We start from the raw sequence: 22,796 nt of genomic DNA, 5'->3' as shown, positions 1-22,796 counted from the left end.
TCTTGACTACCGATTGAATTAGCCACTGATACTGACAACCTAGAGGCTGTCCAATTCCTCTTGACTACCGATTGAATTAGCCACTGATACTGACAACCTAGAGGCTGTCTAATTCCTCTTGACTACCGATTGTATTAGCCACTGATACTGACAACCTAGAGGCTTTCCAATTCCTCTTGACTACCGATTAAATTAGCCACTGATAATGACAACCTAGAGGCTGTCCAATTCCTTTTGACTACCGATTGAATTAGCCACTGATAATGACAACCTAGAGGCTGGCCAATCCCTGCTCCACTGATGCTGACATCCTAGAGGTTGTCCAATTCCTCTTGACTACCGATTGAATTAGCCACTGATAATGACAACCTAGAGGCTGTCCAATTCCTCTTGACTACCGATTGAATTAGCCACTGATAATGACAACCTAGAGGCTGGCCAATCCCTGCTCCACTGATGCTGACATCCTAGAGGTTGTCCAATTCCTCTTGACTACCGATTGAATTAGCCACTGATAATGACAACCTAGAGGCTGGCCAATTCCTCCTGGCTACCAATTGAACTGGCCACTGCTGCAGCAGTTGTTTAATAAGCAGGGAATTTATTTGATTTTCATGTGATTTTGCCGCTGATTTTTTATCATGTTCTGATTGGTATCGAAATCTTGATTTATTAAATTAAAAATATAATATTTTATTTTATTTTACAAGAGAATTATGTAATATCCTCAACGCTAGGAGTCCATAATACGATGGTGTAAAGGATATTTCTTATCAGATTTTACTTTTGATTCCATTTCCACGGAAGGCATTTCTAGTCTTTTTCTTTATTCTAGTATATTTGTTGTATAAAATACAAATAAAACCATGAGAATCGATGGTTTCACGTCCAGTCACCTTTCTACATGTACTCGCATCCTTCAAGATCTATTAGATCTATTAGAACTCGACAAGAACTATCTTGCTCGGATTCTGCTGCTGTTCTACATCACGTCTCCGGACACGGAGTAAAATGAGTATGACTGATTTATTGAAATCCTGTTAAAAACCTGATTGCAATCCATTTCCTAGTAAAATATTAGTCTTCTAAGAATATATCTTGTTCATGCAGGCGTTCTTTTCCTGATATAATGGCAAAATATTACAATGTTAGAATTTTTATAAACACGTATTCCGAAATCCTAATAAAACATTCGTGTTTTAAACCTGTCAATTCATTTGTTGAAGGCCTGCAATCCAGTTTTAACAGGAATACGAATAATTTGATAAAGTTTTTAATAACTTAGCAATATTTTATATCGGTATGTTTTCTCTGTGTGCCAACCATCATCCAGGCACTCCAATCCGTCAGCCACCAATAACAACTAAACAGCTGCACAAACGGAGAAGTAGAATAATAATTTTTCATTATTATTACTATTTTTGTTATTATTTTTTAACAATTTGTTCTAAACACCATAATACCATGTGCAAGGTTTGGTGAGTCATTTAATAAATAACTAAAATTATAAACGAAAAAAAGACAAAAACAGAGACGTACTTGACTTACTTGAGTAAAAAAATGTGATTGCAATTTTGGTTAAAATTCACCGGAGACAAACATTTTTTTTACTCCAAATAATAATGTCAGGAATCACTGGTTGCAGTAAGTCAAGTTCGTTTCATAACACCCTGTATTTAGCTTGTATTCATCTTGTTTTCACCCTGTAGACAGGAAAACTTAATTTTTTTGTTTAAATTACAACCTTGTTCAAATTTTTAAAAGGTTAGTTATTTTAAAGGTTAAAAGTTAGGAAAAAAAAATAAACATCATAATTTATGAATCATTTATCTTTAATATTTTAAATTTATTTATTACCTAAATTTAATCTAAATTAGGGATCAAGATACATTCCAGCACATTATTCATATACAGGATGTGAAATAAATTATGTACAATAAACAAATTCACTCGATGATTCACCCGAAATAACATTCACCCACAAGAATAATCACTTAGTTGTTTATAGCTTCATACTAATTTTACAATAATAATATTTCATTGTAATAAAGCGCTAAAGTACCAGTTTATATATTGCGTTAAATATAGGCTTAATTAGTATCACGGATAACACCATGCTAATATTATTATATATAAAATTGTGAGCTTTGTCGAAGTCTGTAATCATATTAGTTATTTATTGAAACTGTAATTTTCATTTTGGTTACTTAACACATCGCATTATTGTTACTTAAGGGAAAGCTTTAAGTAAGGTACGTTATAATCTACGCTTTCATAGATGGCGTCAATTAAACTAATTTATGAAAATACAATTTTTGAAGGTGATGCTTCAAAATATTAATACTAATTATTTGTTTGTGCTTGTACAAACGCAATGTGAATATGAATAAATTAGTTTTGACAGTATAAAATCTCTACAACATTTGATTGAATCACAGGTAAAATGTTGTATTTGTATGCCTTTCTTGAAAGGATTGAGTGTTTACGCGAATAAAACTATTTATTCATATTCCGTAAGCACACAGGTGAACAAATAAATCATTTTAACATTTTAAAGCATTACTTCAAAACAGTGTTTTTTCATAAAATAATTATATTTACGCTATCTTTGAACGCATAGATATAAAATGTTCCGTTTACCCTTAATAAAGACATTACATGAATCTGTCAGGGTTTTGAGGTTGTGATTGCAGTCACTATAAATGGACAAAATAATAGTAGAGTCTGATTTTTTGAGTTAGGTTTAAGAGCCGACCCAAATTTAATATATATTCTAAATATAAGAACGTCTCATATAAATGACATAGTTTCATTAACATAGCTGCTTGAACGCAATATTAAAGAATAGTTGTATTATATTTTAAATTATGAAGAAAGTGTTACTCAAACTAATGTGTTTTTTTCGTTCCAAGGTTCTGAGGTTTGGTGACGTCTCACCTAGGAAGATATTTCTGCTCTCCGCACTCAACACAAATTTAATATTCAAATAAGACACCTTTTTATGCTTTACTATAAATTTATATGATGAATTAACATTTGAAAACAATTTTAACTTAAACGACAACTAAATGTGTAATTTATTTATTATGTATACATTAAAAAAAATTATGTACAATGATTAATAAAATACAAAATACCTTTGACACAATTTACTGTCTTTTATTCAAAAGAGAAGTTGTCTAGTGGCAACAATTATTAATACAAAAGTGTATGAATGGAAGGTATAAGTAAAAAAAAATGTAAGCAGAGAAAACATTATTTTAAATAGTGCAAAACAAGAGTTGGAAATTAAAAAAAAAGTTTACTAAAATTAGGGTAGGCCCTTTACGATTGATTTCTAGAGATCCCATAAAGGTTCGCCCAGTGTTTAAAGTTGAAAGTTTAAAAAAATGACTTAAACCCTTTATGCAAAGCACCAGAGTAATGAAGAGGAATGAATAATAAATAGATGGGGTTCCATTTATTCATTTAAATCATAAAGAAAAGCAGGAATAATCCAAAACTGGAAAACAGAAACGTAAACGATCACCAAAACTAGCGTATACATTAAAAAAATAGTTTCACGGGTTAATTCACGTCAATTTAAATTTATAACTGGAAATATTGGCGGAAAACTATTTCCCAATCATAACTGCATACTAATTACATAAAAAAAACAAACCAGTTATATCTTATCTCAAAGTTATTGCGAATGGTTTGCCGACCTTCCATAAATTATTAGTAAAACCATTTATTCTACTTAAAACATCAAATACCATTAACCAAGCACGAGGAAATAAATTATGCAATAGAAGAAGAGGTCTGTATTTTACAGTACCTAACTGGGTTTGTATAATGGTGGATCACATAACAAATAAAGAAATCAATCATAATCCCATGGCGACAGTGAAAGAGGTACTACAGATAAATATTTCCCCCGAAATACCTATGTGTAACTGATTAAGCCACCCTTAGTCTAATCCGTCCAGAATGTCTTCTACGGAGCAATCAGACGCTGTAGACTTAGCACTTTCTTCCAAACTTTTCGAAAGGTCACCGGTTTTAGTTTTACTTACAACCGTTAAATGCGCTGTAGCACCTTTTTCTTTGTCGACTTCTTGTTGAAGATTGGCGGATGAGATTGGTACATCTGCAACATCTAAAACGGTTGGAACAATGTTTTGATCACCATCACCTCCAGAATCAGTTCCAACAACATTGTGAGATGGCTCTATACTCTCCCCTGACTCAGAATTGATGAACATCGCCGAAGACGAAGCCGGCGGAATTCTTGAAACGGACCAGGCGAAACCCAGTGAAGTTGTAGGGGAACCAGGGACGAGGATATCAGCTATCGACTCGATGGTTCTGATCAAAGTGACTCCTTGCGACGGGTTGGAGACGGATTGAGTGGTCACAGTCTGAGCAGTTTGAGTTGTGGATTGCGTGATGCTAGTCAGCGGGGTCTGCGTGGTCGACTGCGTGGTCGAGGCGGTTTCGGTGGTTTGCGTGGTGGACTGTGTGGTGATGGAAGACACGGTTTGCGTGGTGGACTGGACGGTGGAGGCGGGGGCGGTCTGCGTGGCGGTGCCCGCGGGGGCGGGTCCAGCAGGGTGCGCCCCTTGCGCCCCCTGCTGCTGGGTCCTAAGCAGCATCAGCTGCAATTGCGCCTGCTGCATTATCACTGGGAGCTCGTAGTGGTGGAAGAAGTACACCATCGAGTGCTGAAACAATAAAAAAAATTAACTGATATACATAACGATAACAACAGATACAGCCTTCCTTAAATATTGTTAATAACATTACATACGATAAATGTAGGCGAAATACTCGTAATAAGTTCTACGCATCATGCTTAGTCTATGGTGAGGCAATATATTTTTGGATGTTTTTGATAATTTTTGTTGAATTATGATCTTTTCCGGTAGAGTTATTGTTTTTAAGAGATGAGATTAGTTCTATAATTTCTAGTTCAGAGTTGGGAGAGGAATCAAATGGATTATAACTGAGAGTTACAATAGGTACGTTGTTTGCAAGGTCTTTCCCCAAGACTTTGTTTCTGTCAAGTATATTTTTTGCTAATTAAGTAAGGTAAATAAAAAACGATTGAATGGTGGGAGATATTTTCAGGATCGGAATTGATATTTATTGTTCGGGCTTCGAAATTAATCTTTACAATGGGTGTGTCGGTTTTATTAATATTAGCTTATGATACTCTAATTTTTTTGACATTGGTAGCTTCACTGATTTGTTTTTTGTAATAATCCCTTTGAAATTGTCGATTATTTTTTGCAGTTGTTTCTACAACGCTTATAGAATATGAGAGATGCGTAGGCGTAGGGATTTTTCGTGCATAATTTATGAAGCTTATCACGCTTTCTGATACAGTGTAGAATGCCACGCGAATAATTCGCATGAAGAGGTGGTATCGGTACAAGAATAGATAATATGCTCCTGGTTTTCTTTACAAACATTGTTTATATGTGTCAAAGGAAATCTTTTATTGGGGGAGAGTATTTTGTGATGATTTGTGGATTTTGTGGGTGGGGGAAGTGATGATTGCATAGTGATTTGAGACAGTTGATTGGTACACAATGGTTTGGTGTCTAGTTTACTCTTAACAAAGACATGATCTATACAACTACTGGTGTTTGATTCTGATTGTTGGAGTAGTGACAGCTGGTAAATATCCCAATAGAGTTAGTAAGTTTAGGTATTCGTTGGCTTGAGGATTCATTTTGTTGATGATATTTATGTTAAGATCTACAATTATGGTAATGGTCTATGTTTGTCAGAATTTCATGTAGTGGGGATATACGCAAACAATACACAAAAACACTACTAAACTACATTTTTGACAAATTTCAACAAACACAAACTATTGTTAATATACCAGTTAGACAAGCATACAAACACATTAAAAACACCGATGGTAAACACAAGCTTTGGAAAAAGACACCACTAATGAGGGAAACAAAAAACATGTCAGATAAAAATAAAAGATGGATTAAATAACAAAAAGGCAATATTACAAAAAAATTATAACTTAAAAGAATAAAACATATTTACTTAATACACAATACCATTATAAAACACTCCATTACAATTGTATTTTGTTTTATTTCATCTCAGTTTTAATTCCATATTATGTTTTTATTGGATTTTACAAAGAGTAAAAGGGGTCTCAGCACAATTAAAGTACCCAGTGAGGTCCACATCACCATATAATGTTTGAAAATACAATACTGTATCAATAAAAATAAAAATAAATAAATGATTGAGGTTTTGTTCGCCGTTCTAAATCAATTTATATACGTGTGATTAATATTAACCAGTTATAATATAACTGCGCCAATTTATGACGAACAAAGAGAACTTTGCCACTTGGGTAAATGAAACATTCAAATTAACTTCTTATTACAAATACATTAATTAATTTAGTCGTTCCCGAGTCGACAAGTTAAAATTGTTATAACGATTAAGTATTCTTGAAAAATACTTATTCAAAGTTGATAATAAGTGTACAGAAGACTCGTTGAGCGAGTGAAGTTTTCAGCTACCAATTTAGGTAATTATCAATTTCAAACAGTTATTCGGTGTTTGACTAACAAATTAATAGCGCTCGGTTATTGGGGGTGTGTTCTACGTACGTAGGCCAGGTATACCTCTCCCAACGATAGGCTTGGCTTGTTTCGAACCTTTTTGTTTATTATTCATGTTAATAATTGGTGTAATAATCTAACATTATAAAAAGTTCTAACATTTACAAGGGCAAAAGTTAAATTATTCATAAACTGCTCGTTAACAGATAGCGCTAATTTAATTATTTTAGAAAAAAAACTTTTTGCAATATTTTATTTTACATACTGAATATTATGAATGAATGGTTTTGTACGCATGAAAATTCAATTCTTCCAAGAAAGGCAAACACATATTATATTGTATCGGTGATTCAATCCAATATTGTGTTTGTATGCTTTTCTCGAGATAATGGTCCGAGGGTAAAGTGCGTTAACTTCGGGGGGAAGAGGGGGTGTTCTACATGATTTAAGTAATAATAAAATTCTAAATTCCAATATTTTAATGTAGTTTTTAGGTAAAAAAAGTTGAATTGTTTGTATCAACAAATAAATATCCTTCTGTGTATGAAAAAAAAGTTTTTGTATGGGAAAGTAAACATTGGAATATCGAAAAAAGTTATTTATCTTTTTTAATTCTACCATCATCTAGAATAACCTCCCAAAGTTAGCGCACTTTACCTCCGGACACCCTGTATATTCTTATTCCGGAAGTACAGCCGCAAACAAACAATAATTCATCTTAATATTTTAAATTATAATTTGCAAACGGTATTTTTTTTAATAATATAATTATCGCCATCTATGAACGAGGCATCTAAGGCGTAATACTATAAGATGTATCAATTTAGTACAATTTATTTACTGCTTCACTACTTGAATGGAACAGAAGCGCGTTAAGTCCTTTTAACCTTTCATTTATTCCACTCTTCCAGGCTGGCTCTTACACACGTAAGCTCAGACATACGTTCACTACGTATTAAGTCACGTCAAACCCTCGTTGGCAGAACTTAGGCACAATGTTGTAAAAGAGTAGCGACTTTCTAGTATGTTGATAATTTAGGGAGTTAACACATAAAAATGAAAATTTATTTTATACAAAAGTTTTATAAACATAATTGATAACAGAGTAATAACTTATACTCTGTTATCAATATAACAGAGTATAAGATTCTACTTAATACTCTTGTACAACATTGTGCAAGAGTATTAAGTAGAATATTATACATATAAATTTTATATATATAAAATTTATATACATTTTATATAAAATTATATAAAACTTTGGTATAAATTTATTTTATACCAAAGAATAACTTATACCAATAATATAAAGTGAAATTTCACTTTCCTAACAATATATCTATCTTTTTATTAAAAGATGTACCCCCATAAAAAAATATGCTTGTGTGATTGGGAGAGGGGTGTTAATTATTCAGTTATTAAGAAGATATATTTTTTGTGAAAACTTATTAATTGTAAAATATAATTATTGAAGATAGTATCAACGACTCTTAAGGCTAATGTGAGCGTAATGAGTAATATCAAGAAAGGGACGCTTAGATGGTTTGGGCATGTAGAGCGAATGAGCGAAGAAAGGAGTGTAAGGAAGATATTTTTATTTTATTTTTTTATTAATTTTTATTGAAACATATAAACAAGGTTAGAATATTATAAAAATATAAACACCAATATTTCAATCACTCTCCTAATAAAGCAGCTGCTTGTGTTTAGGAGAGGACAAAAAATATTTTTATATTTGTTTAAATTAAACAAAAAATATTAATAATTTAACAAAAATAACAATAAAAGTAATAAAAATATAGGTTAGTTAATAAATGATTCAAAAAAATGAAAAGGCAAAAAAATATTTCTAAACAATAAGTAAAGTTATGAGGTGGTACAAGAGTATTTTAATTTTTTTTTTTTAAATATTTTTCGTAGTTTTCTTCCGATCGTATATCAAGGGGTAATTTATTAAATAATTTTACACCCTTGAATATATAGTGATGCTGTGCTGTTGTGGTTCGTGCTAGTGGCACGGTTAGTCCTCCAACAGATATTATTCTTTTGCTAATATTCAATTGTGGTAAATTATTTTTACTAAAGAAATCTTTATGTATTTGTAGAAGTGCAATTTTGTCATAAATTTTTGTAAGTGGGGGAACCGGGAAATCTTGAAAAACATTTATAGTTAGGTAGTAGTATGGCTTTTTTAATATGATTTTTATTAATATTTTTTGAATAGTTCCCAATGGGAGTAGGGATGATTTATATGCACCCCCCCAAGCCACGATTCCATATTGTAGTACAGAGTGCGCCAGTGCATAATAAATATCCTTTAGTATTTTTAATGATACAATATTTCTTAGTCTAAAAAATATATAGATCAGTTTTCTCATTCTGTCTACTGTGGAATTTATTTTACTTTTCCATTTGATGTTATTATCAATAATTATTCCAAGATATTTTATTTCTTCTTTACTACTAATGTGTATACAGTTTGAATTACAGGGTGCGAATCTAAGGAGGCAATTTCTTTCGTGAATTCTTATGTTTAGATTTACATTTGAGTTATTCCCTGGTAGGCTATAAGGTATAAAATGGGTTTTTTCGACATTTAGTGTCAATAAGTTTTCGTCAAACCATAGTTTAACGATATTTATTGCATTATTAGCTGATACTTCGACCTCATTCCAAGAATTTCCTTCAATAGTTATCACTGTATCATCTGCGTAAGATATAATGTTTCCAATGATTGGGAGTTGAAAAAGTTCATTTACATATAATATAAATAGTAGGAAGTGAACCCAGAACCCAGTTATCTTCAAGCAAGATTCTACCCAAACAATCTAGATAGTGTCCTGGATATATAATGCAAATGCGAATGGTAGCAGAAGTCGGGGACGCCCAAAGAGATGGCACGATTAATTAAATCAGATACTCGAGTCGGGCCATGTCAAGAGTTAGAATAATAGAAGAGTATGTATGAGACGATGAATGAATGTGAATGAGGCAAGAAGTGTGTGCCAAGACCGAGTTGTTTGGCGGTCCGTCCTCCCTGCCTACCCCTGCGGGGAAAAGGCGTGATAGTTAGTTAGTTAGTTATATCAACGACTCTCAAACAAAAATTTGTAACGGAAAAATCAGAGAAAGATTCGGTCGCATCTGGGATTTTAACCCAGGACCTTAGCCTTACAGGGACTTTGCTCTTTCGGTGGAGCTAAATAAGTAAAAATCCGGCAAGGCTGAGGTGCTGGTTTCAATTTTTAGATGCGACTGAATCTTTCTCTGATTTTTCTGTTAGAAATTTTCGTAGAGAGTCGCTAAAATTGTCTTAAATTATTTAATATTATTACAATTTGAGGTTTTACTCGATAAGTTAATAAAAAAATATTCATCCTAGACCTGTAGATACTCGTAAATCAATAGATGTCGCACATTAAAATAAAAATGGATATATTTATCCAGGACACTACCTAGATTGTTCGGGTAGAATCTTGCTTGAAGATAACTGGGTTCTGGGTTCACTTCCTAGATGTGACCGAATCTTTTTCTGATTTTACTGTTTTAAATTTTCGTTCGAGAGCCGCTAATATTGTCTTCAATGATTAAACATATAATTCTTATAAATAATATATAAATGAAAAAAAAACAGTTACTCAGATTAAAAATATAGTAGTTAAAAACAAAGTTCACTGAATATTATGTAGTAGAATTAACATTACATTATAGTGTCATAAAGAATACAGAAAAATAAAATCACGGAAAACACAATAAAAATCAACATGCTTTTTTGAGTAGTAGGAATTTCATTTTATTCTTCTTCTCATCTCTTCTTATTTATTTATTTATTATATCTTACTCTCACACAGATTCCAAACATGCGTCATCTACATTTTAATGTGAAATTCCTACATTTTGCAAAATAAAGACTATTATAAAATGCATAATTCAACCGGTTCGTTTTCCGAAGGCGAGAAAACTGATCGCTACGAGCAATATTCATAAGCATGTTGCAGCGTGCAAAAATTCCATCGGCATTGCGAAACTTTTCCGAGACAAGACTTAACATGGCCGTTGTCGGGAGGTCTCGGGACGCAAGAACAACATGAACTTTTACAGGCATTTTAAGGAGTTTATTATTTTACGTTAGAGTCTGATGTCAAATAATGTTACAGTAATAATTTCTTATTTGATATGAATTCATGATTTAAAACTTGTTTGCACTGTGCTTGAAAACAGCGTATTGTGCGTCTTTTTACGACTTGGCTTTTATACTATTCAGGCAGGGGAAATACATGTATAATCTCCATTGGGAGAGGAGAAGAAACAACCTCCCAGAAAACGAAGGTTGTAAAGTGCCTAGCTGTTCAAATATGATAAAAATCTGTTCAAGTCTAATAATAAATGAAGCACAAATATATATTTTCCTGACAGGAATGAAACATATGTTTCACGTCGGTCATCGTTCGTTATAAAGCAAATTAATTTAACGAAAAACAAGTTACATGAATACATCAACATGAAAAATTATAATCGTGTTATGAGAAAACTCAATTACACAATCCTTAAAAGCAACGGAACCTGGAAAAAGCTAATCATGAGAATTTTCCAGTATTTTCAAATCAAACTTTCAGTAACTTAAAATGATGCCTTTGACTATATCATGACTGTAGGACGGAAATAGTGCGACGCGTACGTCGTTCGCTTGCGGTTATATGCAGACGAATTGATGAAGAGCTGTAGTGCCACGCGGATCATCGGTCAGCGCTAAGTCGTCGGTCCACCGACCGTGGTTCTATTTCCAGCTTTAACTTAAGCCATGATCTAGTTTAAATGAAAGATAATCAGCAAACGATCGTCAAACATCAAATATAAATTCTATTGTCGAACAAACATTATTAAATTTTATTCATGAAGTTTTCTAAGTAGTCAGTGATAGCTGTTTCAACTTCACATCGGTTTGGGTACTCATATGGTTCGTTTTCAATCAATAATAGCATTAGTTCCGTTGTATCCTCTACAAGTATACAATACGAGATCAGGAGGCTTCGTCTTGTGAGATGTCAAAGTTGCCGCGTCAACTCAAATATAAGATAATTTCACGGGGAAGTTCGTTGCGCGAGGAGCAAGTTTCTTAATTAAAACTTGTTTACTGACGGCAAAAAAGTGTGCCAAGTCTGGGGGAGGGTCCCAACACCGTGAGGCAATACGTACCGGTTTTTATTACATTTTGTCCGGTAAACTGGCAACCGCGAATTTGATTCCAATAAGCGTTTTTAAACAGTCAAATTCGATTCACGGCTGAACAAAAGTTTACCAGATTTCCCATTCTCTGTGATTTAGTTTGAGCGTAACCCAAGTCGTCGCCCAGGTAGGTTATGTACCTACGTGATCATTTTATTTTTTTTATTTTGGTACAATATTTTTTACATTTCTAAATTATCCGGTAATGTTGGCCTCACTGGGTGGCTTGCCCGTGCTGAGGCCTTCATTTTATAATATAAAAATATAATCTACATAATATATTTATAGAGAAAATATTACATTTAAAATATAATCTTGTGTGTTTGTGAGTGATGTGTGTTTTATATTGGTTTTGTGTGTTACGTGTAGATTTTTATTTATTTTATGCTATGAAATTTTGGTAATATTGTCTTTTTTGTTCTTTAATCCATTTTGTAAATTTGTGTGTGAATTTATTTTTGTTTTGCTCAATTTTAATTTCAAGTTTTACACTGTTGAATGCTTTTATAGAATGGTATTGGTAGTGTCTTTGTCAACCCAGTTTTCATTACACCCAGACCGAAAGAAACGCCGAATATAACGGTAGTTTTACAAAACAAAAATAATTGTACCATCATCAGATACATAAATACGTATAAAATCAACATAATACATTAAACATTAGAAAAGATTGTATTGGATTTTACATGTTGTTCATATATCTATCTCGAGCGATGGGTGTTCGGTTTTCAATTTGGCCATTTGATTTAATGATTATGATTCCTCAAAATATTAAAATAAAAACATTTGAACTGCTTAGTGCAATTTTAAGCCAAATAATAAATCTAGATTTCACAGTTTATTCCATATTTTTAGGTTCTTCATAAATTTGGCACACTATGACAAGCTATCGCTCAAGACGTTTTGCGAATACGACAAAAATCGATCGATAAAGATGAGTGACTGAAGCGGACGGGAGCAGTACATTTGATTATGGGATTGTTATACAAATCTAAAGTTTTATTCCGCCGAGATCGATGAAATTTTCCAGACTCGAGCTTCAAAACAGTACTAAGTAACTCCCACCCCTTAAATCAGAATAAATCCCGGGCAATACAAAATTACACTACTCCTACTACTAATACTGCTATCAATACTACTACTATCTAAAAATTAATGTGCTTAATTTTGCGTTCAGTGCAATTTATTTTAGTTACGAGTTTTAAATACACAGGTATTTAATTTTATTTCAAAGCAAATTTAGAAATATTTTTTTATTTATTTAACTTGTTACCGAGATAAGGTAAACATTACATTATTTACTTTCACAAAATATTAACGAGAAACTTAAAAGAGGATGAAAAATGAATCTAGGAAAGGCTTGAAACAAAATGGCAAAAAAATATTTTGGTTTTCAGACAGAATATTAATACACTGTATTGATAAAATATACGCAGACAAGCAAATTTAACAAATTTCAATATCGATATTTGACACGGTTGGCAAAAGATTTTATATTCATGCGGCCTCTATGGTCGAGGGGTAAGACTCTCGACTAGCAAGCTGAAGGTCGCATGTTCAAATCCCGGTGTGCAGAAGTAAATTTTATTTGATTAATTTGTGTTTTTTCACAAATTACTAATTTCGAATAATATATAATGGAAGATAACTTTCAGAATCGCCCTGGTGTAAGACCACACTTTGGCCGTGTTTGGTGACCATATCCGGATAGGCAATTACTATTAACATTTTTCCTATGATCTCCTTACCCACCCCAATACTTTCAGTCTCACAACATGCCCCGCTTGGGGATGCCATAGACGGTTACATATTATACATTATTAATTTAAGAAAAACTTGATGGATGAATAAAAAGATACATAAGGTATAATTCAATGGAATGCCCATTTAATCGAACGCTTGCAATACAAGCAACATCGCCCAGCTAGATTGAGTTGTACGGAAACATGACTACAGACTAGATGCCTATACGGAGTATAGACTACAGTGTATAGGATTTGGGAATTAGCTGCTACCCGCAAGGGGGAAATCCAATTTGTTCGGTGAACTCAGTCGGGGAAAGTTGACAGACTGCTACCCAAATAGGTACCCCTTGCCGATGCCGCCGGAGTAGGAACTGCCGATGCTACCGGGAACTACCCTTACCTGCTAGGGGTTGCGGGGAGGAGACGGTACTGACTCTACCACCCGCTGCATTTGCTACAAACTGACTAGTTAGTTATGTTTGGGAATTCCTTCAGGTTGTGCTACTGAGCAATTCACCTGAATCAAGAGCTACATGGTGATTTATTTTTCATTAAAAAAGGAAACAATAAACTCCTTAAGGGTTTACTTCAATAAATTCATAATCTGCTCTTTCATAGAGTTTTTTGCAAGTTATGCCTTATAATATTGGGATAAATTATTAATTTTCGGCCGTACATACGCAATATTAATCTGAATAATTGCCCGTACCTTTCTTGAAAGAATTGAGTTTGTATACGGACAAAACTATTACCTTTCTTTGAAAAATCGAGTTTGTATACGGACAAAACTATAATCTTTCTTGAAAGAATTGAGTTTGTATACGGACAAAACTATTTATTCACATTCATATTGCGTATGTACGGGCGTAAACCAATAATTGATCATAACATTTTTCATGCATAACTTGCAAAAAGTGTGTTTTCCTAAAATAATTAAATTAGCGCGTTTATGAAAGAGCAGATTATGAATTCTTTGAAGTATATCCTTTAGTTATTTAATTTCTAATAAGTTTATCTTGATGGTAGAACTGGTAGATACTTCCAGTATCTTCCTAGTGAAGCACCACCACAAAAAAGCTTAACATGACTTTAGCCGTATTTGGTGACCAGATCTAATTAGCTAGGTACATCACCACCTTTCTATTCCATCTCATTCTGTCCCCCTCTACCTTCAGGCTCACAACATAGTGGGTTTGGGGATGTCATAGTCCCACTGGCTTCAAGCGGAATCTTGTGCGGTATTCATATAAAAACATCTTGAAAGGTGTTACGGCAGACGCAAGTAAGTATTTCCTAACTTCAGAAAGTTCTAATCTGTAATAATATATTATCGAACACATACAAACATTTATTTAGAAAGAGTGATTATTATTAAAATAAACATTCACCAATAATTTAAAATGATCCCGTAATGTTTAAAGATGGGTTGTTTCACAGAATTTAAACAATTCATCAAATTTCAACGTTCGTTTTCGGGTTCTGTGAAAGTCCTATTCAAGTTCTTTTATTATATCATTATAGGCTAGCAGCTTGACAGAACTGAAATAATAACAGAACTTGAAAATTAACTTTGAAATTTGAAGAATTGTTCAAATTCTCCGAAACAAGACGTCCTAAGACAAAAAATAAACTAAATTCACATTTCCTCATTCAATTAGCACTGCGCATGTTACCGGCTATATCGAAGCCTTTAAAACATGATGATGACGTCTCAGTTGCATTATTTTGACCTGTCAGCACATTTAGGTATTTATAGAAGAAGAAACAATATTTAAAGAAGAAGACGACATTGACCGATAACTCATTTCATAGTAATTAATTAATTTCAGGACGCAATTGCAATAATTACCGAAGAACCTCTATTTACATAACAGGATAAATTTTTATATATTCAAAAAAATTAAATTTAAATTTTTACATTTACTGACAATGCTTCAATTATTTAAACACATTAAAGTAGGTAGGTTTCAAAGAAAATTACATAAGATTATTTTTCGGAATGGATAAATAGTTACCCCAATGTTTCGCGGTATGAGCGTGGAACATGGTGTATAATGTTCGTTAGTTAGTTAGTTACCTGCAGTATAAACAAATAAATGGAATACGAATAATATAATAGATGTATAAAAGAAGCACCCCTTGTGTGTGGATTGAGTTACTTTGCTCCTGCCTCCCAGAGGAACCGGAAAGCGCACTGGTAATGTAATCTTGATTAGGTTATTCGAAGATTCTACAAGATAAACCCATCAGTCCTTGGTACCAACCGACGCCACGAGCTAAATAGGAACCAAACTCACTTCCTTCACCGCAAGAAAAGAGCTAGACAAAATAAGATAAATTAATGAAAACGCTGGTAGTTTTGTTTAAATCGTTATAGTACGGAATTGCAAACATTGTTTGAATTTAGGCATTTTTGTATCACTTTTAAATAGAAAATTAAATAAATTAATGAAAACGCTGGTTGTTTGGTTTAAATCGTTATACTATGCAATTTTAAACATTGTTTGAATTTAGGCATTTTTGTATCAATTTTAAATAGAAAATTTAATAAATTAATGAAAACGCTGGTTGTTTGGATTAAATCGTTATACCATGCATTTTTAAATATTGTTTGAATTTAGGCATTTTTGTATGATATTTGAATAATTAATGAAGGAGGCATTCGATAAATTAGAAATTAGATAAATTAATGAACACGCTGGTATTTTTAGTTAAATCCTCATAGTTTCCAATTGTAAACATTTTAAAATAATTATTTTCAAAGAAAATTAAATAAATGAATTTATACGCTTATGGTTGTGTTTAAGATAGGCGACACAACGATATACGCATCCTGGCTTGGCCCATTTCAGCGTATATCTCGCCATACGTAACCAATGTGAATGTATGGCGAGGCCCTTATAACGTGATGTGTCATAGGCTTAAATTGTTGTAATGCAGCATTAAGCATTTTTTTAAATAAAACATATATAATTAATGAACCAAGCCATCAAAAGTACTAAAAATGCTAAACCTAACAATAATATTCAATACCCGGAGTTGTTAAATAAGATTCCAATTCCAGCAAACTTATTTTGTGGCACTATTTTAATAAAAAATAACCAATGCAATAAGCAAAGCTTATTTCTTCAGGGTTTACCTTACAACTTATTTTTGTTTTTACGGTTCAATTTAAGGTATATGCGCGCTCCACAAGCTCTTCTGTCATATTCAGAGTGGTTCAATTTAAAACAAACAAACTTCTTGTAAACAAAATTCTTAATTGAACATATAATAATTAACTATGTAATAATAACAATGACATAATGTCAAAAGTGAACATTTGCTATTGCGAACTGAAAAAATATAAAAGTACCTAAACGAGAGATTTTCTGAGATGTCATTAATAACTTTTCCGTAATGAATTTATTTTTTAATGTACAATCTGTCTCATTATTATATTATAGGATAATTATTCGGTATCGCTGGCCACGCTAAGTACGTTTTTTTTTTTTAAATAAAACCTTTTGATTCACCTTAATTACTATAAAAGGCAACTATCTGCATTTGGGAAATTTTAGTTCTAATTTTTAATTAAGTAAAATGAAAATTAGCTTTCGTTGTATGGGAAGACATCCATTTACAATACTTAAATTAAGGGTAGTCAGCGATCCAGAATATTTTACCTATTATGGTTTTTGTTTTATATAATTTCGTTTGTTTCTTACCACAACGAGGAATTATATAATTGGTTGAATTTTTAGAATATGTTGAAACGATAAAATTCAACAAATTCCCTAGGATAAATAAATAAATAAAATGTTAAAAACACACGGTGATATTTTTAAATGCCGCTAGCGACATTCGGTAAAATTATATACCATAGGCAAAAACTTTGACAATGCCTTTATATCACAAAAAAACACCGCGACATCTCCATTAATATTTTCGGTAAGATCATATAATAACGAATAACACAAGAAGTGACCTGTTAGCTTGTTTCCGTGATCCAAATATAAGCCCAATTTGGGACCATAATCCCATACAAAACAGTGTTTCACCATGATTACGAAATTCAAATGGGATGGCGATGTACATTTGAGACAAGTGTAAAAGAGACAGACCGAGTGCTGAATGGTCTAGAACCAAAAGGCACTAAGTAATTTGTACATTACTTTAAATTCAAATTAATATGGAAGGCATTGGTATTGTCAAAAAAGAACATTGCATTTCCGACACCTTGATAGTTTGATGGGTTTACTCAATAATACTGTTTATTTAATTTTTCACACAAACATCTGAAAAACGACACTGAACAAATAAACCAAGAATGATTGTTATAAAGATTATTCAAAATCACGATCTGTGTATATCCGAGACGCGTTTAACGGTAGAACAGTTCTGACTCTCGGGACAATAAATTATAAATTGTGCACAAGAAGGAGCCAGGATTATTATGATATCCCGGCAACGGCAAGGCATGCGAAGATGCACGAGCTTGATGCACGATAATGAATGAGCAATATAAAGTGAAGGGTACAATATAATAATTTTATAAAATTGCACCCGTGTTCGTGTAAGATTAACAAGTCACACGTCAAGTCAAGAGCGGCGGCTCTCTAACTTTTTTTACTGACTGCCTTCACGCCGGGAAAATTTATTTTGTTTAAAAGAAAGACAAATATTCCCGGGTTACGAATAACCTGAAAATATTTGAAAATCTTCTACTACAACCACGGTAAGCGGAAAATATTGCTTGTGTTAAGATGGATGACTTAGCCAACCGAGGAATTGAACACACTACGCCTGGGTGGGACCCAAATGCGATGCCAACTCAGCTACTGACCGGTCCTGGTCCGATAATAAAACCCAAGTTTAAAAAAGCACATTTGCCTTGATGATGGACACAGCAAGGCTATCTGAAGCGTTGGCGGAGGAAGCATAATTCGGTGTAATTCTCCAAAAATCAAAAACGAGAAAAAGCTATGTAAATTTCACGACGGAAACGTATCACACAAACAAATTTTCAGCACTTCACTAATGTACTTGCTTGAAAACCTCGCTTGTTGTTTACTTGTTGTAATATATTCACGAGAAAGCGTCGTTGATTTTAAAGAGCAAGCGCCCAGCAGTAAAATAGTCGAATATTATTTCATGAGTGTCAATACTTTTTTTCGTATGATTTATAATTAAATTCACAAAGGGTGTGCGGACCTCTTAAATACACCCCAAGGGTCCCTCGAGTTGAGATGATCCAATATTGGGTACCACTGCTCTTAAGCTGTAGAACATTTAATAAAATTATATTATTTCCAAGAACAAATAAGGTACATCATATTCAAAGATATAATAAGTAATTGAAATATTCAGCGCGAACTAACGACATGCTAAACACTGCGATTCATCGAAAAAAAAAATTGAAAAGAAACACCGCTAAAAACGAAAAAAGGTCTCAAAAAGTGATTTTAAAGGAAATTTTGTGTAATTCGAAAGCGTCAACTCATTAAAAAACATATTTCTCCTTCGTTCTTCTCCCCATTCCCGTAGACCTATCGAGCCACCCTTTCCATCGTACGAGTCAGCTTCTGAAAAATCTCGTGCATTTTTTTTCTTGAAAAAAAATTCACCTGAGAAGCAGATTCAAGTCAAATAACGATTTAATGATTTGGGTAAAACTTTAGATGAATTCAAAGTATCAAAGAGTAAAACGATAAGTTTATTTGCTACTAATGAATATCATTTCGATACCGGTGTTATTTCTCAGGAACATGAAGAAACATATTATTATCTCTGGATTTTGTGAAACAGATAGTCATGTATTTTGCGTATCGCTCATGAAGGATATTCCTTACGGCGACATTTTTTCTGCTAGGTTGCAATCCATCATTATTTATTGATGTTTTCCTTTATATTTAATTAAGTTACACTGTTATTATTTTTCCTAATTAAAGGTGGGTGACCTTGAGGTCTTAAAATAATAATAAATCAAATTAAAAGAAAAAAACCTAAGTTATTAAGCAAAAAAAAAATTATACACCAACAAATTTCATACAATTATCTAAGGTGTTATTTTATGCTCTATAAAATGGGAACAAAGGCGCATCAATCACTAGAAAATAGTTTTAACTAAAATTGTGAATTGAAAGTGCTTTCATAAAGTGACATAAGTAAAGGTAAAATTCATATAAAACATCATCTTGCTATGGTGACGGGATAAATCATCAAAAAACAATTCAACACACCTTTAAAAACTGATATAAAGTCATGAAAAGTGGCGAAACAAAAACTAGAAATAGGTTACGTAGGTTAGATTTGAATTGTTATTGTGTTGAGTTATCACGGAACCTTTACATATAGCTTTCAATATATAATATACACCTGCTTACAACACTTCAACAATACTTAAAAAAAACATTTCCATTCTGCCATTTTCAAAGTTCATATTGCGAAAGAATTTTAAAGAGGTTATATTTATGGTAATATTATCCGTGCAGGGGTGGGTAGGGTCGCAGTCGCCGGGCGGAAAGGCGACAAACCCGCCCTGAATTATAAGCGGGCGCGTGAAAATGGAAACGCCACGGGACCCCTCTGCCCACCCCTGGCGTGACCTCGCGACCCCTCGCTGGAGAAATAATAACGTAACGGGCTTCACAGTGAAAGGTGCAAACGGCATTAAGTATCAATGTAAGAAAATGCATGGATTCTTCTTGTGACTTACATGTTTAATAATATTTTTGAGGCACTTATGCGAAATAAAGAGAAGTAAACGGGAGAAGAAAAAACGAAGCTTTTACAGGGAAATGCGACGATGTTAAAATGTATGGATACTTGCCGAGTTTAATTGGTAATTCTGTGACTTGATAATAAAAGGGCCAATGTAAGTTGAAGTCAAGAAATTTTATTGAAGCGTGTTTCGTATAAGGGAAAAATTTAAAAAAAATTTTAGAATGTTTTGTGAAAAAAAAAATGTATGATCGAATCTGTTACCGACCGTTGGTCGACAAAACTAAAAGATCAAGAATATATTTGATTTTTTATCAGATAATATAGTAAATATGTGTGCAAAACTTAAGAATGAAAATTCTAACGGTTTTAAAATGTTTGATTTCTATATTTAAGTGTTTTATTTTGGTAAAATATTTTACATTTCTTAGTACAATTTAGTAATCTTGGCCTCACTGGGTGGCTTACCCGTGCTGAGGCCTCCATTTTATAATGCAAAAAAATATTCACAATACATTTAAAGAAAATATATAATGTTGGTGAAGAGAAAAAAACATAAGATTAAGATAAATATAGATTTAAAATTAAAGTAAAATAAAATGAAATAAAGTAAAAAATCGGTATATTTATATTATATGTTGTGTGTTTGTGAGTTATGTGTGTTTTATATTGGTTTTGTGTGTTACGTGTAGGTTTTATTATTTTATGTTGTGAAGTTTTGGAAATATTGTCTTTTTTGTTCTTTAATTCATTTTGTGTCTGAATTTATTTTTGCTTTCCTCAATTTTATTTTCAAGTGTAGTTAGATTGTTGAAAGCTTTTATAGTATGATATTGATAGTATCTTTGTCCAAAACTTGTATTTACCGTCCGAGTTTTTATGTTTTCGTTGTACGTTTGTAAATAATTTTAAATAAACTGGTCTGTTAGTAATATTTTTTACGTATGTTGAAATTGGTTTTTTTGGTCAAAAATGTAGTTTAGTAGTGTTTTAACGTATAATTGGCGTATTGAATATTTGGTCTGTATCAGTCAGTCTATGTTTTTTAGTATTACCTTTAAGGTCGTTTTCTGAGCGATTTCTAATGAATCCATAGTCAAGTTTGTTGCTCCCCCCAAGAAATAATTCCATATTCTATAATTGATTGGCATAGTGCAATTAGTTTGCATTAGTACTGTATCAAAATATATTAGCCGTTGAAAATAAAAGTTAGACGACGCTTTTGATGAAAGTTTGCGTAACATTATTGATGATATCAGTATTGTTTTATGCAGACGTATTGTTTTAGCAGTCTTGATGCCAAATAAATAAAATGTGTAGAATTTACGTTGCGCTATGAAAATTTTCAGATTAAAGATATATTCAAGACAATAATACCGCATTCATTCCACTATTTATCACCTTAAATACACATATGCAGACGTAAAGATTATATATGAACCGAGCAGGTTTAAACCCTAATAAAGTGGTGCTTACAATATTTATTTTAATTTTCTAATAACGTTCTTAATATTTCAAAGTTACAAATTTACAAACCAGTTAAATATTTAGTATGCAGGAAGCATAAGAGCATTTCCAGCCTGGATATTCTCGCCAGAGTTAATTATTTAGTTCGAATACATTGTAATATTCGCAACGTAAAACAGAGACCCCTGACAAAGTTGAGGAAAACATATACAGAAGGTTTATGAAGAGATATTGGACTTACGATAGACCTTGGAGGAAACGCATATTATTTCTCCAAGCAGTAGACAAAGGTCGCCGAAGTACCGGAAGGCAGGGATGCCAAAAGCATTGTCAACCAAAAATAGACATATTTAAAAATGATTGACTTAGGATTGAACCCGCTAACAACTGAGCTAAATCCCATTAATTTCTTATATTAACTACTGTGATATCATCCAATCTCAGAGAAATGCTTATATTTTTGCGTGTATACGCGTTGTTGCCACCAAAAGTTGATACAAAGAGAAAAATGAGTATTGCTGATTTATCAAAACTATCTTCAAATTATTCGTAATCCAGTTAAAAACAGAATTGCAGGCCGTTTCCTGTTAAACTTTTAGTACATTCCTACTATGTCGGAACACGTGTTTATGCACCTGCACAATGCGTTGATAATATAAAATAACAAAAGGCGAAAACGTTATGATTTTTATGAACACGTGTTCCGAATTCGCAATAATATTCCTCTTTTACTAAATCAATTCTTTCGTTAAGGGTCTTCAGTCACGTTTTTAACCGGATTACGAATAATATGTAGAGATTCTTGATAAATTGGCAATATTTTACATCAGTATTGTCCGTGTCATCGACAACGAGTCTATCTGCTGAGTTTCAGCTCAATCAGATGTCGGGAAGTGGGTTAATTTTCACTTCCAAGATTCGACTTCGTCCATACATTCACTCAAGAAAAAAAAAATGAAATTCAAATAGATGTAATTAAAAGTTGTGAATAAAATCACATGGGATGATTTACACGTTTCATCTCTTCTGAATCAACATAAAATAAATTACGGGTCTTGACAAAGATTTACTCAAC

General features: G+C 32.7%; 1 protein-coding gene across 2 annotated transcripts in view; it reads right to left on the bottom strand.

The window, feature by feature from the left end:
* Window positions 1–1,838: 1,838 nt before the first annotated feature.
* Window positions 1,839–22,796, bottom strand: part of LOC149418491 (membralin) — a 399,198-nt gene continuing 378,240 nt past the window's right edge. For both annotated transcript variants that reach the window (XM_089638805.1, XM_089638806.1), the window contains exon 11: window positions 1,839–4,703. In XM_089638805.1, coding sequence (XP_089494931.1) covers window positions 3,951–4,703 — 753 coding nt within the window. In that variant the 3' untranslated portion in view covers window positions 1,839–3,950. The remainder of the gene's footprint in view (window positions 4,704–22,796) is intronic.

The sequence above is a fragment of the Hesperophylax consimilis genome, chromosome 13 (assembly GCF_061612785.1).
Source record: "Hesperophylax consimilis isolate HC1 chromosome 13, BYU_Hcon_1.0, whole genome shotgun sequence".
Lineage (NCBI taxonomy): Eukaryota > Metazoa > Arthropoda > Insecta > Trichoptera > Limnephilidae > Hesperophylax > Hesperophylax consimilis.
The sequence above is the reverse complement of the archived record's forward strand: the minus strand, read 5'-3'. Positions and strand labels throughout refer to the sequence as shown.